Source organism: Petaurus breviceps, unplaced genomic scaffold, assembly GCF_028583685.1.
Source record: "Petaurus breviceps papuanus isolate PSGF00001 unplaced genomic scaffold, PetGlider_PUasm1.0 90825, whole genome shotgun sequence".
In the NCBI taxonomy this organism is placed as follows: domain Eukaryota; kingdom Metazoa; phylum Chordata; class Mammalia; order Diprotodontia; family Petauridae; genus Petaurus; species Petaurus breviceps.
The window spans coordinates 20,141,613-20,160,418 of NW_027187353.1; the positions used below are offsets into that span (position 1 = coordinate 20,141,613).

The following is an 18,806-nucleotide window of genomic DNA, read 5'->3' on the forward strand; positions in this document are numbered from 1 at the left end:
TATGGGGGCAGGGGGGGCAGTGTATGGGGGAGGGGCAGTGTATGGGGGCAAGGGGTGTTTTGATTTTGACCAACACTTTCACTAATGGAGGGAAGTCTGATTGAAGCAGTTCCCTATACTGAAGCAAGTGGACAATTGTTTAGAGTTGCCTGCGGCAGTGAGGTTTTAAAAGTCCAACCCAGGCTCCTACAGTTTACATAATCAGAGGCAGTACTCAAACCTGTGTCTTTCAGAAACACTGCAGTGTGGGGCCCTTGGAAAGAGAACTGGACCTGGGCTTCAATCCTGTGTGACCTTAGACCAGTCATTTAACTTGTAAATTAAAAGGGTTGGACAGAACAGATCCAATGGCTCCATGACCTTCTATATTGGTCCACTAGGTGAAACCATAGAGTGGCTAGAAGTGCATAGAGTGCTTGGCCTGGAGTCAGGAAGACTCATCTTCATGAGTGCCAACCTGGCCTCAGACACTTAGCAGCTGGGTGACCCTGGGCAAGTCACTTAACCCTGTCTGCCTCGGTTTCCTCATCTGTAAAATGAGCTGGAAAAAGAAATGGCGAACCCCTTCAGTGTCTCTGCCAAGAAGACCCCAAATGGGGTCAAAAAGAGCCAGACATGACCAAAACACCCTAACAGCACAACAGCTTTGGGGTAGGGATAGGGAGGGTCATGAGAGGCTCTGTGGAGAAGGCAGCACCTGAGACCGGTTTGGAAGGAAACTAAAAGTTCCAAGACATGGAGGCCCAACCCTCAAGCCTTTTCTTTTCTTTTCAGAACCTCTCTTGGCAAAAAACCTTGTGACAAACTATCTCGTGCTTTAAGGCTTGCAATAACCCTTATGATCTCCATTTTACAGATGGGGAAACCGAGGCAAACAGGGTTAAGTGATTTGCCCAGGGTCACACAGTTAGTAGGTGTCTGAGGCTAGATTTGAGCTCAGGTCCTCCTGGCTCCATCTCTGAAGTATGTTACCAGTGTGACTTTGGACAAGTCATTTGACCTCTTAGGCCTCAGTTTCCTCATCTGTAAAATGAAGGGATCCTCCTCTTTGTAATAAAAACAGCTGGGGGCTCCTTGTGAGGCTTTGTTTATTGGTGACAGTTTCTGGGCTTTTCTTCAAGGATGGGACAAAGCCATGTGCTCAGCCACCTTCAGCGGGCAGTCAGTGCATTCCCGTCATACCCTAAGGACAAAAGCCAAGAGGGGTCAGCCAAAGCAGAAATGCCATTCTGCAGTGAGACCCCACCTCGCACCCCCATGGTGCTGAAAGCCAGTGACTTCCTTGGGTTTCCTTGGCCCCATTTTACAGACCAGAGACCAGCTGGCCCTTTCAGAGTCTGTGATTCAGTCAGAAGCCAGGGGCAGGGGAGGGAGCTCCCCAGATGCCAAGGCCTTTTGACAAGCTTTCAGAAAGCCTCTCTACACGTGGGTAAGGTGGGAGCTTTCCAGACTTCAATTCTACAAACTTCCATTAAGTTCCTCCACAGGGCCAAGTGCCTGCCCTCAGGGAGCTCGCCTGGAGGGAGGGAGGGCGCAAACATCATTTGCATAGAGGCTTGCTGAGGGTCTCCATGGGCCCCCTGATGAGCCCAGGCTCAGGTAGGGACCCGACCCTAGGGCATGAAAGTCAGCCTTGCCAGCCTCGCTCCCCACTAGAAAGGATTCGGTTACCTAAGCCAGCCGGGGTAACCTGTCAGATCTGGCCCAAAGCCCAACAACCCGTGTGGAGAAGAAGGGGTGGGTGTGGAGAGAGAGCAGCTCTGCTGGCTCTCTGGAAACACTGGGTCTGCAGGCTGGTGGAGGCGGGGCAGGGAAAATCAGCACAGATCCTGAAATCGGCAGGTTTTTCTCTACCTTAAAAAAAAAAGTGACAATAGTATTGATGATGATCTATCATAATGATAGCTCACATTTCTACCCAGCCTTAACATTTACAGTGTTTTTCTCAGAACAATATGGGGAGGCTGGCCATACAGAGTACCCTTGTGCCCATTCAACAGAATACCAAACCAAGGGCCAGAGATGGCTCAAGGTCCCATGGTTAATTAAGTATCAGCACTGAGATGTGAACCCAGGTCTTGTGACTCCAAAACCAATTAAAAGACTCATTTTCCCACTGAAAAGTCTCTTTTCTAGTACTATGGCAGAATAGGAGACTCTAAGGTAGATTCCTAAGTGGGGGAAAGGGGGTGGCTGGCTACACAGCAGAGAGCGCTGAGATTAATAGGAAGCACGTCCTACCCCCAGGAAGCTTGCATTTTATCAGAAGAGACCCATATTCCATTTAGGTCTCCTAGCACGTGGTAGGTTCTTAAGCAGTGTTTAATACCTGCTGCCTCTTGGCAAAAAGGTGGTGGACCCTGGGTGAGGAATAAGGCATACATACATACATCTTCCGACATGGCCAATGTATTGATTTATTTTGCTTCACTATATTTCTTTGTTACAAGGTTCTATCTGAAGTGGGGAAGAGGGAGCATCATTAGGAAGGGATAGACACGTTGTTTGGGGTTTGTTTTTTTTAAGACCCCTGGCTCTGGGTTCAAATCCTATCTTTGAAAGATATTACCTGTGTGACCTTGGGCAGGTCCCTTAACTTCTCTGGGCCCAAGATAACTCATCTGTAAAATGAGGAGATTGGACCAGAATACCTCTTCCACAGCAAATAATAGCTAAAGCCATCATTTAAAGAGCCCTTGAAGAGTTACCAATAACATACATTATTTCATTTAACCTCAACATTCCTGGAAGGTAGGTGTCATTATTATTCCCATTTTACAGGTGAGAAAACTGAGTCTGAGCGTGGTTAAATGGCTTGCCCAGTATCATTCAGTTTTGAACTCAGTCTTCCTGACCCCCAAGTCCAACACTATCCTTTGAAACAAGGACAGACAGGTGGAAACAGAGTCTAGAGACAGAAGGACAGACCATTCCCAGAGCCCTCCCTGTCACCTGGCTGATCTCAGCCTTTCCCACCTCTCCCAGGACTCCTGTCTGTCTCCCATCTCTATTTTTTCCCACTGATCTCATATCCAGGGAGTCGGTATGGCTCTGAAGAATCCCCAGCAAGGAGAGTGAGTGAATCTTTGGTATCCAGGTGTGGGGAAAGGTGAGCCAGGGGCAGAGAGGGGCCCCAGGGAGTGATGAGGGACAGCGTATGGAGCTGAAGGGTAGCCTAGCAACCACACCATAGGAAGTCACAATGCAAGGGTTCTGGCCAGACAGAACTCTGGAGACTTGAGTTCTCCCTCAGCTTTGGCCATCCATGGGAGTGCTGCCCACAGAGCAGAGACAACAAAGGAAGCCGTGAGTCTGCTCGGGGAGCCCACCCCGCAGGCAGGCTTGGGGGGCTGCTGTCTGCCCCTCTGGAGATACAGGAGCCTGGCCACCCAATGAGACCCAGGACCCTAGGCTGGTTGGTGGGTGGGTGGAATCCCAGCTGCACTGATCCCTGACTGTGTGACTTTGGGGAGGGCCCTCACCCTCTCTGAGTCTGCCTTCTTTTTCTGTAAAATGGAGAGGGCCCTTCCATGTCTGAAACCTGGGATTCCTTTTTCACCCTGATTTGGTGTTTAGGAAGAAGGTGGTGGGACTGGGAGGAGTTTGGAAACTAAAGAAATATAGTGAGAGAAATAAATTATCGATCAACCCTGAAACATGTACCCCCTTCCTGCCAGATCCCAGGCCAGTGTTCAGCTCTTCTTCCTTGGGGGTCTGAGCCAGAAGGACCCACCTTCCCTATCCGTCCTTTCCTGCTGTCCCAGAGCAGTTACTGGGGTCCCCACCCAGCAGAGAGTCAGGGGGGCTGAATGGAGCTCAGTCGGGAGAGGAGTGTGAGCAACTTTGGAGGGAAGGGGATTCTGGAAGAGTAGGGGAAGCTGCTGGCCATGGGTCTGCCTGGCTTTGTGCAGGAGGTCCTGGCCCTTCTGGACTTTCCCTGGGAAGTCCCTGGCTTTGTAGGCTAGTCACGCCAAAGCAGAGAAGTTTGGGCAGGCTGTCTCCTGGGGTTGTTCGCTTCTGAGGCTGGGAGTCAGTGCTGAAGCCATCTGAGGCCCTCCAAGCCCCAGACTCTGACCCCAAGGAGGTACCTCGAGAAGCAGATGAAGTTTCAGGCCATGCCCCAGAGGCCTCCCCATTCCAGTCTCTGTCTCCGTTTGTCTCTCTGTATCTCTCTGTCTCTGTCTCTGTCTCTGTCTCTCTCTCTCTCTGTCTCTCTCTCTGTCTCTCTCTCTCTCTGTCTCTCTCTCTCTCTCTCTCTCTCTCTCTCTCTCTGTGTGTCTCTGTCTCTGTCTCAGTCTCTCTCTGTCTCTGTCTCTGTCTCTCTCTTTATCTCTCTGTGTGTCTCTCTGTCTCTCTGTGTGTCTCTTTGTCTCTCTCTGTCTCTGTGTTTCTGTCTCTCTGTGTCTCTGTCTGTCTCTGTCTCTGTGTGTCTGTCTCTCTCTGTCTCCCTCCCTCCCTGTATATCTGTCTCTGTCTGTCTGTCTCTCTCTGTCTCCCTCCCTTCCTGTATATCTGTCTCTGTCTCCCTCCCTCCCTGTATGTCTCTATCTCTAGCTGTCTCTCCACCTCTCTAGGCGGCTGTCTCTTTCAGTCTCATTCAGACACTGGTACCAACAGTCACTTGGTCTTGTTTTAGAATCCTGCAATAACCACAGAAGTTAAGACAGACATGTCGGACCACTCTCACATAGAGTAAGTTGACTACCCACAACAAGTGACCAAGGCAGGCAGTGGGGCATGAGGAGGGATGGGGAGAGGGAAGCAGCGAAGGGCAAAAGAGGCTCAGACTGAAACCAGGTTTCCTTCCCCTTCCTTTGTGATCCTTCACCTAAATGGGGCGTAACCATCCATTAGAGACAAGGACAAGAACCCTTTGTTTCAGGACCCTTTACCTGGAGGGCGTGAGATGCCTGCTGTGTCCCTGGGCTGGCTTTGGGAGGAGGCACAAGCTTAGATGAGACATTGGACTGTAAGCTGGGTGAGGGCAGACATTGGGTTTGAGCCTCCTCTGCCTCTGGTCCACTAGGTTCTTTTTATGTTTATTTCTTGAATATTTGTGGGTGGGTTTTTGGAGATATGTTACTGGTGCTCACTCCCAATTACCATCCCCTCCCATTACCAACAGCTCCCCCGCTTATCACAGATAAATATGGTCGAGTAAGCAAATCCATACATTGGGCCGTGTCTGACCATGCATGCCCCTTTCCTCACCTGTAGTCCACCACTCTGTATCAAGAGGTTAGCAACATGCTTTGCTGTTGAGAAGGTTAAGTGGCACAGAGGAAAGACTCCTACATTCAGATCAGATAGCCTGGGTTCAAACCCTCTTCTGATATTGCATGGCCTTTGTCTTTACGGACCTCAGTTTCCTCCTTTGTAAGATGAGGCCTTCAACATTGCCCCCAGCTCTACACAGATGCTTCTATAATCCAAAGACACAGCTGGTGGTGGGATTCAAAGGTCCCTTCCAGCTCCAGAGCCAAGGTGACTGGCCTAAAGGGTCTGAAGCCTTCCTGGGTCGTTTTCTTTGACGTTCTGGCGGTGGTCAAGTGAACTGTTGTTGCATGTTGGTTGCTGTATCCATATGACTGTGATGCACAATAATCCAGGAACTGTGATTACATGAGCATGAAGCACTTCCATTGGGGGAAGTCCCTCTACAGATACCCATAAGAAGCAGCCTAGAGTGGCCCAAAATCACTGAAAAGAAAAGCCCACTCTGTCCTGAGTCACCTGGGGCCAGAAGAGCCCCCAGGGCCATCTAGGCTAAACCTCTCATTTTACAAATGGGGGAACTGAGGCCCAGGGAAGTCAAGTGACTTGACTAAGGCCACATAGATAAAAAGTAATAGAGTAGGGAATCAAAATCAAGTCCTCAGACTCCAATCCAAAGTTTTTTCCACTGTACCACACTCAGTCAAAAGTTTATCCACTGCCCAGACCATCGAGACCACCCCTCTTCACATACACACAGTCACAGACACACACGCACACCCCACACCTGCTCCTAATCAGGGCAGACTGTCTACCCTGTAACACTGCTCCCCACCCACCCCCAGCCAAGCACCAGAACTGTTTCCTAGGTGACTTTGGGCCAGTCACTGCCCTCACCTTCCTCACCTGGAAAGTGAGAGGACCGAACTAGATGGCCTCCTAAGTTTCTTTCCAGCCTTAAAGCTATGCTCCTAAGTTACTTTCCCCACTCTGATCTCACCATTTCCCCATCTGTAAAATGGGGATAGCAATTATTGTGCCCTGCCCCCACCCAGTTGACAAGGTTACTGCAGGGAAAACACCTTTCGAGCCTTAAGGGGATGTAGAAAGGGGCTTTCACAAGAGAAACAAAGGCTCCGCTGGCCCAGGAGGGGACGCTGGGACCTTGCCCAGTTCTGTCCCTGGGGGATGGTCTTACATACGCTTCCAGGCTTCTGCTTGGGGAGCAGCAGCTGGGTCTCTGCACAGCCTCAGCGCGTGGAAAGTCTGGCTCCTCCCATCCCTAAGGCTGCCAGCCCTCCTACCTCCCCTTTAAATGACCCTCACTCCATCCCTGGCCACTGGGGTGAGCAGGTAAGTCCTAACAACCTTCACTTTCTGCAATTTGGAGATGATTCCTGGGTTTGGTCAAATGAAGACTCTCACAGTAACCTGAGATTTGGAGGTGGGAAACTTGGGTTCGAATCCTAGCTGTGTGACTCTGGGCCAGACCTTTCCTCACTCTGAGCCTCAGTTTCCTCCCATGCAGAATAATGGGGTCTGGGTTCTGTTAAGGAATGATTGTATGTGGGAGAGGAAGAAAGTTAGAGGCAGAGGAGGGCTGGCTCTGGCATCAGAGGCCCCTGGTTTAAATTTCACTTCAGGTGCCTGTTACCTGTGCAGCCTTGGGCGAGGCTCTCACCTACCTCCCTGGGCTTCACTGTCCTCATCTGTAAAATGGGGAAATCAGACTAGATAGTCTCAAAAGCCCCTTCCAGCTCTGACAGCCAGTGATCCTGAGTCCCCATCATGGAGGCAGGATGGGGGTACTGAACCGCCTTCCCCTTCTGCACCTCCTTCCATCTCAGGGTCAAGACCAGCACATTGAGAAAGGACTTAGTGAGGAAGTCTGGGAACAGTGGCACCTGCAGACCCAAGGAAACCACGTTGACACCCAAGAGGGCAGAGATCTGCCTCCAGGAAGTGCCCAAGGTCAGCCAATCCCAATCCCAGAGCACCCCTCGCTTTGGACAGCTCAGCCACAACTCTTTCTTCTCCAGACACAATCCTCATCCCAATCGAGTGTCCCACATTCAAGGTAAGTGGCGAGCGAGTGTGGGGAGGGGGGAGAAGCAGGAAAAAGACAACAGGAGGGGGGACAAATGTCAGAATGTCTGTGTCAGGGGCATGGAAAAAGCACGCTTCTCCCCAAACTGGAAGTAATGATAAAAATAAATTAATAATAATAGCTATTAATATTTCTACAACTCTTTAAGGTTTACAAAGTACTTTACAAGTATGTAATCCTCTCAACAACTCAGAAAGGTAGATATTCTTATCCCCATTTTACAGATGAGGAGACTGAGGCAGGCAGAGACCAAGTGTCTGAGGCAGGATTTTAACTCAGATCTTCCTGACTTCAGGTCCAAGCATTCTATCCCCTGTACTACCTACTTGCCTACAGGGAGCTCCCCATCACCAGAAGTTCAGGCCACCAAGCTGAAGATTCAGGCCATGGCTGCTCCCTTCCCCATCCCATCCCCCAAATCCCTACTGAAGGAGAAATCCAAAGGTCCAGCTGGGGCCCTCTCTCCACATCCCAAGCAGAAGCCTCAGCAACATAATCCTGCATCCACTACATTCACCTCCATTTTCATATAATATTGGAAAATTAAAGGCCTGAAAGTTGAGGGAAGGAATGAGGAACCAGGAATAGGAGACAAAATCTCAAATCTTAGGTCAGACAGGACTCTGTTCTCTGGGCCAGCTTTGGAGAACTCCTGAAGAGACCCCTGAACTAGAAACCAGGACACTTAGACCCACAATCCTGCCTGAATGTGAAAAAAGAGCTTTTTTCCCAACCTCTCTGTGCCTCAGTTTCCACACCTGTAAAATGGAACTACAAACACATTTGCTGCCTAGCTCCAAGAATTGTGAGGATCCTGTGAGAGTGGCTACCAAGTACTAAATAAAAATTAAATCTCTATGTAAATGCCAGCTTTTATTTATTAATAACATTCAAGGAGGTTTTCTTTGGCTAGAAGAGACCACCTTTCTGCATCCAAATAGCATTGTAAAAATAGACAGTCTGCAGGAAGTGCCTTAAAAACTGCCTTTTAAGCCTTTACTCTAAGGGGCAGAGAGAGAGACTGAACATGGGATTTCTTTGGCATAGGGCATATTGGCAGAGGAGAGAACGCTCCCCAAATCTCCATTCCTTCGGCCCTCCAGAGCCCAGCTTCAGGGCTAGAAGGGACCATCCACCCCCTCCCACCTCACCTCCACCCTTGTTTTAAAGATAATTAGATGATAGAATAGCTGAATTAAAGCTGGTAAAGTCCTTAGAGGCCATCTGCTCCAACCCCTTCTCATTTTACAGATAAGAATCCCAGAGAAGGGAAATGACTTTCCCACAGCCCCACCAAGAGTGTTTGTTGGAGGTGGGTTTTGAACCCTTCCCCTCAATAGTTGTCCTTGACATTTTCATGTGTTGCCATCAGATGGAGGCAGAAAGTCAGGGAATTCTAAAATTTAGTTTGTCACTGGGGATACTTGAGAAAGACTTTTGGAGCTAACACCATAGCAACTTTGGGTTCAGTTCAGGGGGGAGAATGGAGGGGAAAACTGATGGCTTATTTTTTTACTGCCTCTGTGTTTCTGTACTTGTTCACAGGCTCCCAGAAGTCACTGGTGCTGTACCCATTTCCAATGGAGCAAAATTTCCCCAAGCCCAAGACACACATTAGCCCTTGAGAGCCAGGGACCCCTTTTTCAAGGAAAGCCTAGCTATCGAATGAGCACAAGAGGGGATTTTTCTGGAGCCACCCAGGAGAGAGGGAGCCATGAGCCAGAGAGAGGGACTGACCTTTCTGGGATCTGACCCAGGATGGGTCTATTTGAGGCCAGGGTTCTGGAAGGGGAGGGGCCTGGGTCACCCCTACTCTTTCATGTACACAGGTTGTCCCCCCCCTCATAGGATGTGATCCATACCCTTGTGTCTAACTTTTTAAATGGCAGCCCTTTTAATACTTAAAGACAGCTGTGCTATCTGCCCTGCCCCAGGCTTCCCCCTAGTTGGTTGATGAGGGCAAAGGGGAGATATCCAGACAGCCTCTGATGCTTACTTCTACTTATTTCCTCCTCCTATTTGAATGGGACTCCCCAGATGAAGATTTCCTTGCTAAACTCTGGGCTCAGCCCATGGTATGCACTTAGTGCTTAATCAGTGCATTTTTCATTCATTTACTAGTGCCTGTGTGACCTTAGGTGATCTACTCGGCCAGCCTCCCTGGGATGAAGTCTTGGCTTCCTCCAAATGACGGCTATGACACTTAGTAGCCGTGACACTTTCCTCCTATGACACTCTATGACATTTTCTTCTTTGTCTGTGTATCTCCAGTGCTTAGCACAGCACTTGGCACCTAGTAGGCCCTTAATTAATCTTGCTGAATTGGATAAATAGACATTCAATAAGGGAAGAATAACCCAAAGCCTAACCTCATTTGTCAGTTCAAGAGGTAGCTTCCTGGAGAGCTGATCTGGGAGCCAAGAAGAGGTCCGTTCAAGTCCTGTCTCTCCCAGACTGGTTGTGACTGATGGGGTGATTCTGGGCAAGCCGCTTAACTTCTCAGAACTTTAGGAATTGCCTGTAAGTTTCAGAGAAGGTGCAAACATGCGCTGGTAAAGCAGGACTCCTTCTCCAGGTGTTTCTTATACCAACAAAATCACAGGTTCAGTTTCTGCCCCTATAAATGAAGGAAGGAAGGAATACTTCTCTCCAACTAAGGTTCACCTCCCAGGACAACATATCCCAGTCCAACATCTCCCTTCTCCTTGGCAGATCTTTCTGGGAAGCCCATTTGCACTGTCAGAGACAACATAACTCGCCCCTCACCGCCTCAACCTGTATCCAGCTCCAATTTCTCCATCAGCATTTTAGGAGCACCTCAAGTCCAGATGCCCATTGGAGACCCACAGTCCCTCGTGGAACCCCGCTTAACCCTAAGTAGGTACAATGGCAGTCCTTCCAAGACATCCCCAAGATATCTTTTTGCTTGGATCTGGGGTTTGTGGTGGGTTTCCCCATTTCCCAAGTGTTGCCTCATGCAGGAGGGAAAGGATTACAAGGTGATAGCTGAGAAGTTGTATAGTTGAGGTGGAGGAGATCCAGGATCTCTCTGCCCCCCCATAATCCTGTTCCTAAGAGTTTAAACCCAAGATCCTCAGAAATGTTCCCTTTATCCCTCTTTCCCGGTCTCTCTTTAAGACATAAAGATCTGGTCCTTTTCTGCCTTCCCCCCCTTAAAAGGGAAGGAGAGAGAGCCTGTTGGGATAGAATGGAGAGAGAGGCAGGATGTACCTGTCCTCCTGCCTCCTGTTCTAATTTTTAAAATGTAGATGGAACAGGGAGGAAAAGAAGGAAGTTTTGACCTCCAGTGAAAAGTCCTTCCTAGCAGAACCATAACTGGATATTTTGAAGCTAGGAGAAATTCCACTGAAGTTGGGGGTGGGGACTGGGGGCAACATAGGTCTATGAGGTATAACCAATCCCAGCAAAAGAAAAGTTGAAAGAGCTTGAGAAATTGGGGGTCCAGGGGGCAAAAAGGGGAAGGGGTTGGAGTGGAAAAGAATGTGAGGCAGGTACTGAACATGGGGGAGAGAGAAGAGCAGCCAAGAGGTACATGAAACACTAGGTCATATCTCTAGAACTAGGAAGGGCCTAGGGCTATGTAGTCTAGCCCTTTTATTGGAGAGATAAGGATACAGAGACCTAGAGAGGTTAAGGGATGAGACAACAGCATAGACATAAATCCCAGTGATTCTGATCCCCTGTAGGTCATCATTCAAACTTCATTCCCTATCCCCCACCTCCTGATTTCTTATCCCCATCCCCCTTAACCCTACCATCTCAAAATTCCAACCAAACACTACCTACTTCTTGCACTGTGCCCTCTGGAATGCCTGTTCTATAGGCAACAAACTTTGCCTTGAGTCTTTTCCTCTCCCACTCTTCTTGGCTTGGCTCCCCCCTGATGACACAGCCTCCCTGGACATCCTTTCCAGTACTGGGATGCATTTTCACTCATTTCCCTTTGCTCACTGGCACAGGCAAGGGAGCTGGAGTACTCCTTAGTCCCCACTGCCACTTCCAGGATCTTCCCACCACCATCACACTCCTTTGAGGTCCAAACATCTTCCGCTTAATCAAAATCCTGGTTGCTGTTTTCTACAGATCTCCAGATATATACTCCTTCCTTCCTCAATGAGTTCAGTTCTGGCTCATAATCTTTCTCTCTTCTTAAGCTCCTGCCCTTAAATAAAACAACTTTAACATGCCTATTGATTCTCCCTCAAACACTCTGGTCATTCGGTTCCTTGATTTATTCACTTCCCATGACCTACTCCCCCACACACACCATCCCTTCCCTACCACCCCCCCCCCCCGTCTCAGCCACACACAAAGATGGTCACATTCTTGGTACCACCTCCATGTTCAGGAATTCTGAAACCCTTTATCTGACCATAATATAAGGGCTTTCCCCTTTTCCTTCTGCCTTCCCATATCAAACCCTACTTTTTATCCACAGCTTCCAATCTCCCAACCCCTCTGTCTCTCATGGCCATTCCTACTGCCTATAGCAGACCCACATCTCCCTCATCCTCTGAAAACCTTCTCTTGGTCCACCCATCCCTGCCAACGATCACCATACATCTTCTCTGCCCTTTGTGGCCAGACTCCTTGTAAACCATCAGCAATAGGAGCTTTTATTTTCTTTACTCTCCTTCTCTTTGAACCCCTTAAAATCCAGCTTCCAACCTCACCAGTCCACCAGACCTGCTCTCTCCAAAGTTACCAATGATCTAATTTCCAAATCCAGTGGCCTTTTATCCATCCTCTTTCTTCTTTGATGCTCTTATTACACTCTTCTCCTTGATACTCTCTTCCCTCCAGGTTTTCAGGACACTGTTCTCTCCTGGTTCTCCTCCCACCTATCTGACCACTCCTTCCCAGTCTCCTTTGCTGAATCCTCTCCCATATAACACCTTCTAACAGTAGATGGTCCCCAAGGCTCTGTCCCTCATCCTCTTCTCTTCTCCCTCTGTATTACTTCACTTGGTGATCTCCTCAAGTCCCATGGATTTAATGACTATATCTGAGCTGGTGACTCTCAGATCCACCCATCCTTCCCAGACCTCTCTGCTGACCTCCAATCTCACATCTCCATATGCCCTTTAGATATATCCAACTGGATGTCCAGTAAACATCTTGTTCAAAGGAAACACCATGTTCAGAACAGAACTCATTACCTTTCCCCACAAACCCTCCCCTCTTCCTGTGGAGGGCACCACCATCTTGTTCCATCCTCTGAGTCCCACAGGATTACAACCTAGGGATCATCCTCTACTAATTATCTCTTACCCCTGTCTTCCCCTCCCATATACAAAATTATTCCAAGACCTCTCAATTTTACCTTTGCAAAATCTCTTGAATATTCCCTCTTCTTTCCTCTGATACTACCACCACCTTGGGTGCAAGCCCTGATCATCTCATTCTTGGCATACTGCAATAGCCTGCCAAGACCTGGCACAAGTCTCTCCCTACTCCAAAACATCCTCCATTCAACCAGCCTAAGGCACAGATCCAACCACATCACCCTCCTACTCAATAAACTCCAATGACTCCCTATTACCTCCAGGAGCAAATACAAAATTCTCTTTTGCATCCAAAGTCCTTCACAACCCATCTCCTCCCTTACCCTTCCAGTCTTCTCATACCTTATTTTCCAACATGGACTCTTTGTTCCAATGATGCTGGTCTCTTTGCTGTTTCACAAGCAAGACCCTCCATCTCTTGGCTCCGGGCATTTTCTCTGGCTGTCTCCCATGCATGGAGTGGTCTCCCTCCTCATCTCTGCCTACTGGCTTCCCTGGCTTCCTTTAAGTTACAACTAAAACTCAGCCTCTCTCCAGGAAGGTGGGAGAGAGAGGGTCTAAAAGTGAAATGGTTACCAAGGAGATATATCCCCTCCTCTTCCTGGGTCTGAATGTTAGGGAGTGAGAGAAGCAGCAGCCCAACAGCCCAGCACTGGAGATGGGGCCAGGAAGGGTGGTGTCTTTAAAAGAAAGCCAGGAGTCAGCCATCAAGGAGATACAGGATGAAGAAGAGTGTTCACCTCAGAGGAGGGCAGAGGAGGATGGGGGCTGAGCAAAGCTAAGGCATTGAGAGTGTGGGCAGAGGCAACGAGGTTGCAAAAAGGGTTTCAAAGGCCGGGAGAAAGAATGACCTGGAAGAAATAGCCTAAATATGGTTCTAATCATGGGGGTGGGAGGGGAGGGAAGAACAGAGGTGCTCTCTTCCCTCCCTCTCCCCCTTCTCCCCGGATTTCTGCCCCTGCCAACCCAATTCCTCTGCCTTTTCTTTGGAGCCACCATACTCTCCCCATTCCCCAACATCTCACAGGTCAGTAGAAGTGCAGGGACAAAGGTTCTGGTTTACTGGGAGAGGAAGCAGTGCTTCCCCATTCCAGGGAAGAGGCAATATCCCCTAGATGTTGACGCTTTGGCTCAAAGTCCCAGTTGCTCCCCCTCAGTTACAGCTCTGTTTCCCAGGCTGGGAAGCTTGAAGAGGAGCTTTCTGCCACTAGACTTTCAGAGACCAGAGATCCTGACAGGCCCTAGGTTATGAAACCCTCCTCTAAGCACTCCCACTCCCTGTCCCCTGACCTTGCCTCTTCTCTCAGACTCCTTGTCAAATGTTTGGAGAGAGGAGCTAAAGGAACTGGCCTCCAAGGTGGCTGCCTTCTCCAAGGAAGCAGAGATAAAGAAGAAAAAGGTGAGTAAGAAATGAACTGGGACAGAGGAAATAAACTGACCTGGGAAGAGGAGGGAGGAGGAAAGGGAAGGGGAGGAAGCTGAGAAAAGAGTTGGGGGAAAGAGGGGAAGGAAAATCAGAGCTGGGGGAAGGGAGTAGGTGAAGATATAGTTGGAGGGAGGGGAGGGGAGAACAGAGCTGGGGGAGGAGAGGAAAGCACAGCTGGGAAGGTGGGGAGGGAGGCAGGAGAAAGAGAAGGTGGAGGGAGGTGAGAAAGAGCTGGGGGAAAGGAGGGTAGAGAGACCAGAGCTGGTTAGAGGGGAGTAGGTGATGACAGAGCTGGGGGAGGGCTTGAAGGAAGCAATTTAGGGACAAAGAAAAAGAGGGCATTGGGGTCTTGCTATCCCACCCTCCCTGGGATGGCACTTTATAATAAAGACCATTAGTAGAGTGATTTTGGAATTGGCCTCTTAGCTGACCTAAACTAGGCATCAAAAGTTGTGAATTCAGGTCCTAGCTCCTCTGTTAATTAGCTGTTCAATCCCCCAGGGAAAATCACTTCACCTTTATGAGCCTCAGTTTCCCCATTTGTATAAGAAGGGAAATGACTATAAAATTACAGGTACCTTAGGGATCGTCCTATTCCCTAATTCTATAGAAAAAACTCCCAGAGAGGAGAAATCATTGTCTAGGGTCAAGAGTCTAGTTAGTAGGAGAAATGGGTCTCCAAAGGCTCTAAGACCACTTCCTTCCCCTTTAAGTAAGCACGGTTTTATCGACCTATGCTTCAGAGGAGCACATTGCTGTCTTCTGTCTCCCAGGCCCTGAGATGGCCAGAGCAGCTGGCCCAGGGCAGAGCATTAGAAGCGGGATTCCCTAGGTCAGACAAGAGGAAGGTCCCTCCATCTATGCCTCTGACAACATGAGGCTTCCTTGGAGTCACAAGCTTACCCCATCCTTTCATTTTACAGATTAAGTGACTTCTTCAAGGTCACATGGGCTTTTAAAGAAAGTCTTCCAACTCCAAACCCCCCACTCTTTCCCTTAGACCCCATGAGTCTCCCCTCTCAGGACACAGAATTTCATGTTTGAGAGAAAAGATATAAACAGGTAAAGCCGTGGGAGATAATAGTCAGGTCTTGCACACAGTAGGTACTTGTAAACATCTGTTTGAAGTTGTGTGGCTGAGATTCTAAAGTGAGGGGTGCTCCGAGGAGGGGAGATCGTGGAGGCTTTCCTGGAGGAGGAAGGACTTCCACTGAGCTCTGAAGAGGGGGATAGATTAGGCAGTAGAGAAGAGGCAGAGGAGACAGTGCAGGCTGGAGAAGCTGTGCTCATACCCAGTAAGTGACTAATAAATGTTTGTTGATTGAGTAAAGCAGGTAAGGAAGAGACCAGCCTAGCTCTTTATTCTGGGTTCTACCTCTTACTCCTCTGTCCTGAGTCTCCTCCAGAAAAGTCCCAGCTTTCCCACCAGCTGGGTGACTTTGGCCAAGTCCTTTTCCTTCTCCAACCCTTGATATTCTCCTTTCTGATAGGACGGGTTGACCCAGATGGGATCTGAGGTCCCTTCCAGGACTGACCATTTGTAATTCTGTCACAAGGAAGAGATGGAGAGGTTGGCCCAGTACTCACCAGAGACCGGGAGGCTCATCCCAGGCTACATACGGACCATGACAAGCCGAGCCTCTCGGACCTCCCACAGAGGCAACTTTCAGAGCAAAGACATGATGCCTGTGGTCCAGGACCAAGAACTTCTGGTGAGTCAGAGAGGTGGGGAGAAGCCCAGGGGAGGCTGACTCCATGAGGCCCTGGGTCTCCCAGAAAGCCCAATCTTTCTCCACTAGACGGCTGTTAACCAGAGCTGTGCATTTGGCCCAGTGGGGCCAGCCTTCCTTAAAATGGGTCCTCTGGATCCCATAGCTTCTCCTTGTTCTCAGCTGTGTATTAGCCATTCCCAGATGAGGTCCTGTGCACTAACAGCTTCCCTGGGACCCTGCCACAAGGCATTTGGCAAAGGAGGGAAGGGGGAGAAATGGACTCTTGAGGCCAAAGGAATGGATCTCTCATGATGAGTAAAGGGAGGCTAGGGAGTTGCATTTGGGGGTAGGGGCCTTTTGTTGGTGCCCATAACACATGCTGACATTTTAATAATAAATAATAATAATAATAAATACTGTTGGACTTGGAGTAAGGAAACCCAGAATTCAAATTCTCCCTCGGACATTTACTAGCTGTGTGGCCGAGAACAAGTCACTTAATCTCTCTCAGCCTCTGTTTTCTCCTTTATAAAATGGGGGTAATAATAGCACCTTCCTCTCCCAGGGATGAAACAAGGATCAGACGAGATAATACTTTAAAGTGCTTTGCAGACATTAAAACACTATATAAATATTTGCTTTCATGATCATCACTGCCATCTTCCTGCTAGGAACAGCATGGCCAGCCAGGAATTCCCAGGCAGGGCAGGTCTTAGCCTGATCCCACAATGGCTAAGACTCGCCTAGAACTCACCAGTCCCCAGAGTTCCCTGGATACTCACTCACTGAGTGGACAAGACATGGGAGGCCCCTGGCTGAATGTGAATATTTATCTAGGAAGCATCTGGCATTTATTAACACAAACTGATCTCTTGGTTCTCTTTCTGTCTTTCTGTCTCTGTTTCTGTTTCTCTATCTCTCTCTGTCTCTTTCTTTCTCTCACTCTCTCTCTCACACATACACACAGCAGGGACCTAAGGAGGGAGGGAAATTGAATGAATAGATTTTAATGGGGAGAGGTTCCGAGTTGGGGGGGGGGGGGTTCAAATAATGGGCAGAGGCCTAAAAACTGCCTTTGTTCCATTTTGTGATTTTACCGAGAAAGATAGACCCATTGCTATGTCTGAAGAGAGCTTAACTCTGGGACGTGGACTTCTGACTTGCCCCCTCCAACAAAGCACCTTATACCAAGGATTCTGAAATTGGCGGTTGGCTCCACCTGGGGTCCTGAGTCTGAGGCTACCGTATGATGGCCCTAGATGGGGTCTGACCCTCCCTCCCCACCCTAAAATGAAAGTGAGACCAGAGCCCCAGGTGTGGGGGTGCAGCGCTCGGAGAACATTCTGGGGGGACATTTCTAGGATAATTAGGACATTTCTAGCTGATGCCAAGAAAGGTGAAAGAAACGGTGACCCCGAGAATATAGGGAGTAAAACAATAACTTCAGCATGTCAATCCTATACGGTTCTCCCTTCTCCCTGGGGATAGGGATGAGCAAGAGCTCTCCTTGCTCACTCACATGGCACCATCTGACAACCCCTTGCTCATTAAAGGTGGCATACATTAAGGTTTGATTGTCCAGTTCTGAACCTAATGTTACATCCAGGCCTATCTACCTTAGAGGGGAACAGAAAGGGCATGGACATCTCTAGTACTCAGGATAATCAAGCACCTAAGGATTCCTGGAGATGGGATGGCAGGCAGGGATGGGGGGAAGGTTTGGAGGATGCCCAACTATAGCTGTGAATTCTGAATGCCATGATCAAGCAAGCTCATGGGTTCGGTCATACTGACCTGCCCTCTGGACTCTTCTGCCAACAGATCCTGGAACTGCTGTGTCAGATCCTACAGACAGACTCTCTGAGCACCATCCAGTACTGGCTTATCTCAGCTAGCCCCAGGGGTAAGGTCCTACAGGGTGAGGGGGGACACATTGGGTCACCTGGTCTCTAAAGTCCCTTCCAATTCTTAAGATTCTAGAATTCCTGGAGTCCCTCATTTTAAGGGGCTGAGACCCTGAGGTTCTAGAACTGTGTGAAGCATTTGGGCAGGGCCCAGACTTTTTTCCAACCATGGGCCCCTCTCCTTTCCTCATGGTCCTCCCATCAAACCCTCCAAGAGCAAGGGGCTACTAGATGCAGAGGTCTAGGCTGTCATGGAGAGTAGAGAGCTCAAAGTGGCCTGGGAAATACAGGACATTTGTTTCTGGAAGACATTCAAGACACATTCCAAGTCTCACACATTCAATTCCACTGACTAGACAAGCATTTATTCAATACCTGCTCTAAGCGTTATAATGTGGTAGGTTCAGGAAGACCTAGGCTCAAATCCTCCTTCTGACTGATATTGGCTAGGTGATCCTAGGCAAACCTTCTTCAGCTTCTCAGAGCCCCCCAAGGAACTCTGGGATACAGCAGGTGCTACGCCTCATTGGTAGGGAAAGAACATTGAATCATAGGTCCAGCATCCAAAAAAATCACAGATCCAGGGCAAGAAAGAAGATTCTAGTAATGCTCAAGGCATTGGAGACATAAAGCCAAAAATGTAGGAAGTGGCATTTAAAGTGAGGCTTGAAGGCTCATCTACATGTAAATGCTGAGGGATGGAGGCGTCAAAGGTACAGTCTCAGCTATGGAGGGGGAGGGTTCATGGGGGGGTCGATGAGTCAGACCTAAAGGTGAACGCTTGACAGAGAGTGGGCATGAAAAGCAATAACCCAGTGCTCCGGCTGCCAAGAGCCTCAACTTCTGGTCCTTTAGGGGGCAGAGGGAGAGGAGAGAGAAGGGTGGAGGAGGAGTGGGGCTGCTACAAAGCCAACATAAAGAAGAAAGGAAGGACATCTCTCTCTCTCTTTTAGGCCAGCCCAAATTCTCCTGTGCCAGAGATGGGGCTGCCAAGAAGGTGAACTCTCCTCCTAGAATCTGAGCACTTGTCCAGATGAGTTCAGAGGACCAGAAAGGCAGGATGGGGTGGGCCCGATGACCACTGCACAGGCACACACACACACACACACACACACACACACACACACACACACACAC

General features: G+C 49.1%; 1 protein-coding gene across 1 annotated transcript in view; it reads left to right on the forward strand.

Moving 5' to 3' along the window:
* TBATA (thymus, brain and testes associated) overlaps nucleotides 1-18,806 on the forward strand; it is a 24,277-nt gene that overhangs the window by 2,968 nt on the left and 2,503 nt on the right. The window contains 8 exon segments of the mRNA XM_069071272.1: nucleotides 4,637-4,692; nucleotides 7,062-7,291; nucleotides 8,523-8,525; nucleotides 10,034-10,198; nucleotides 13,935-14,026; nucleotides 14,261-14,263; nucleotides 15,610-15,765; nucleotides 17,587-17,668. Coding sequence (XP_068927373.1) covers nucleotides 4,637-4,692; nucleotides 7,062-7,291; nucleotides 8,523-8,525; nucleotides 10,034-10,198; nucleotides 13,935-14,026; nucleotides 14,261-14,263; nucleotides 15,610-15,765; nucleotides 17,587-17,668 — 787 coding nt within the window.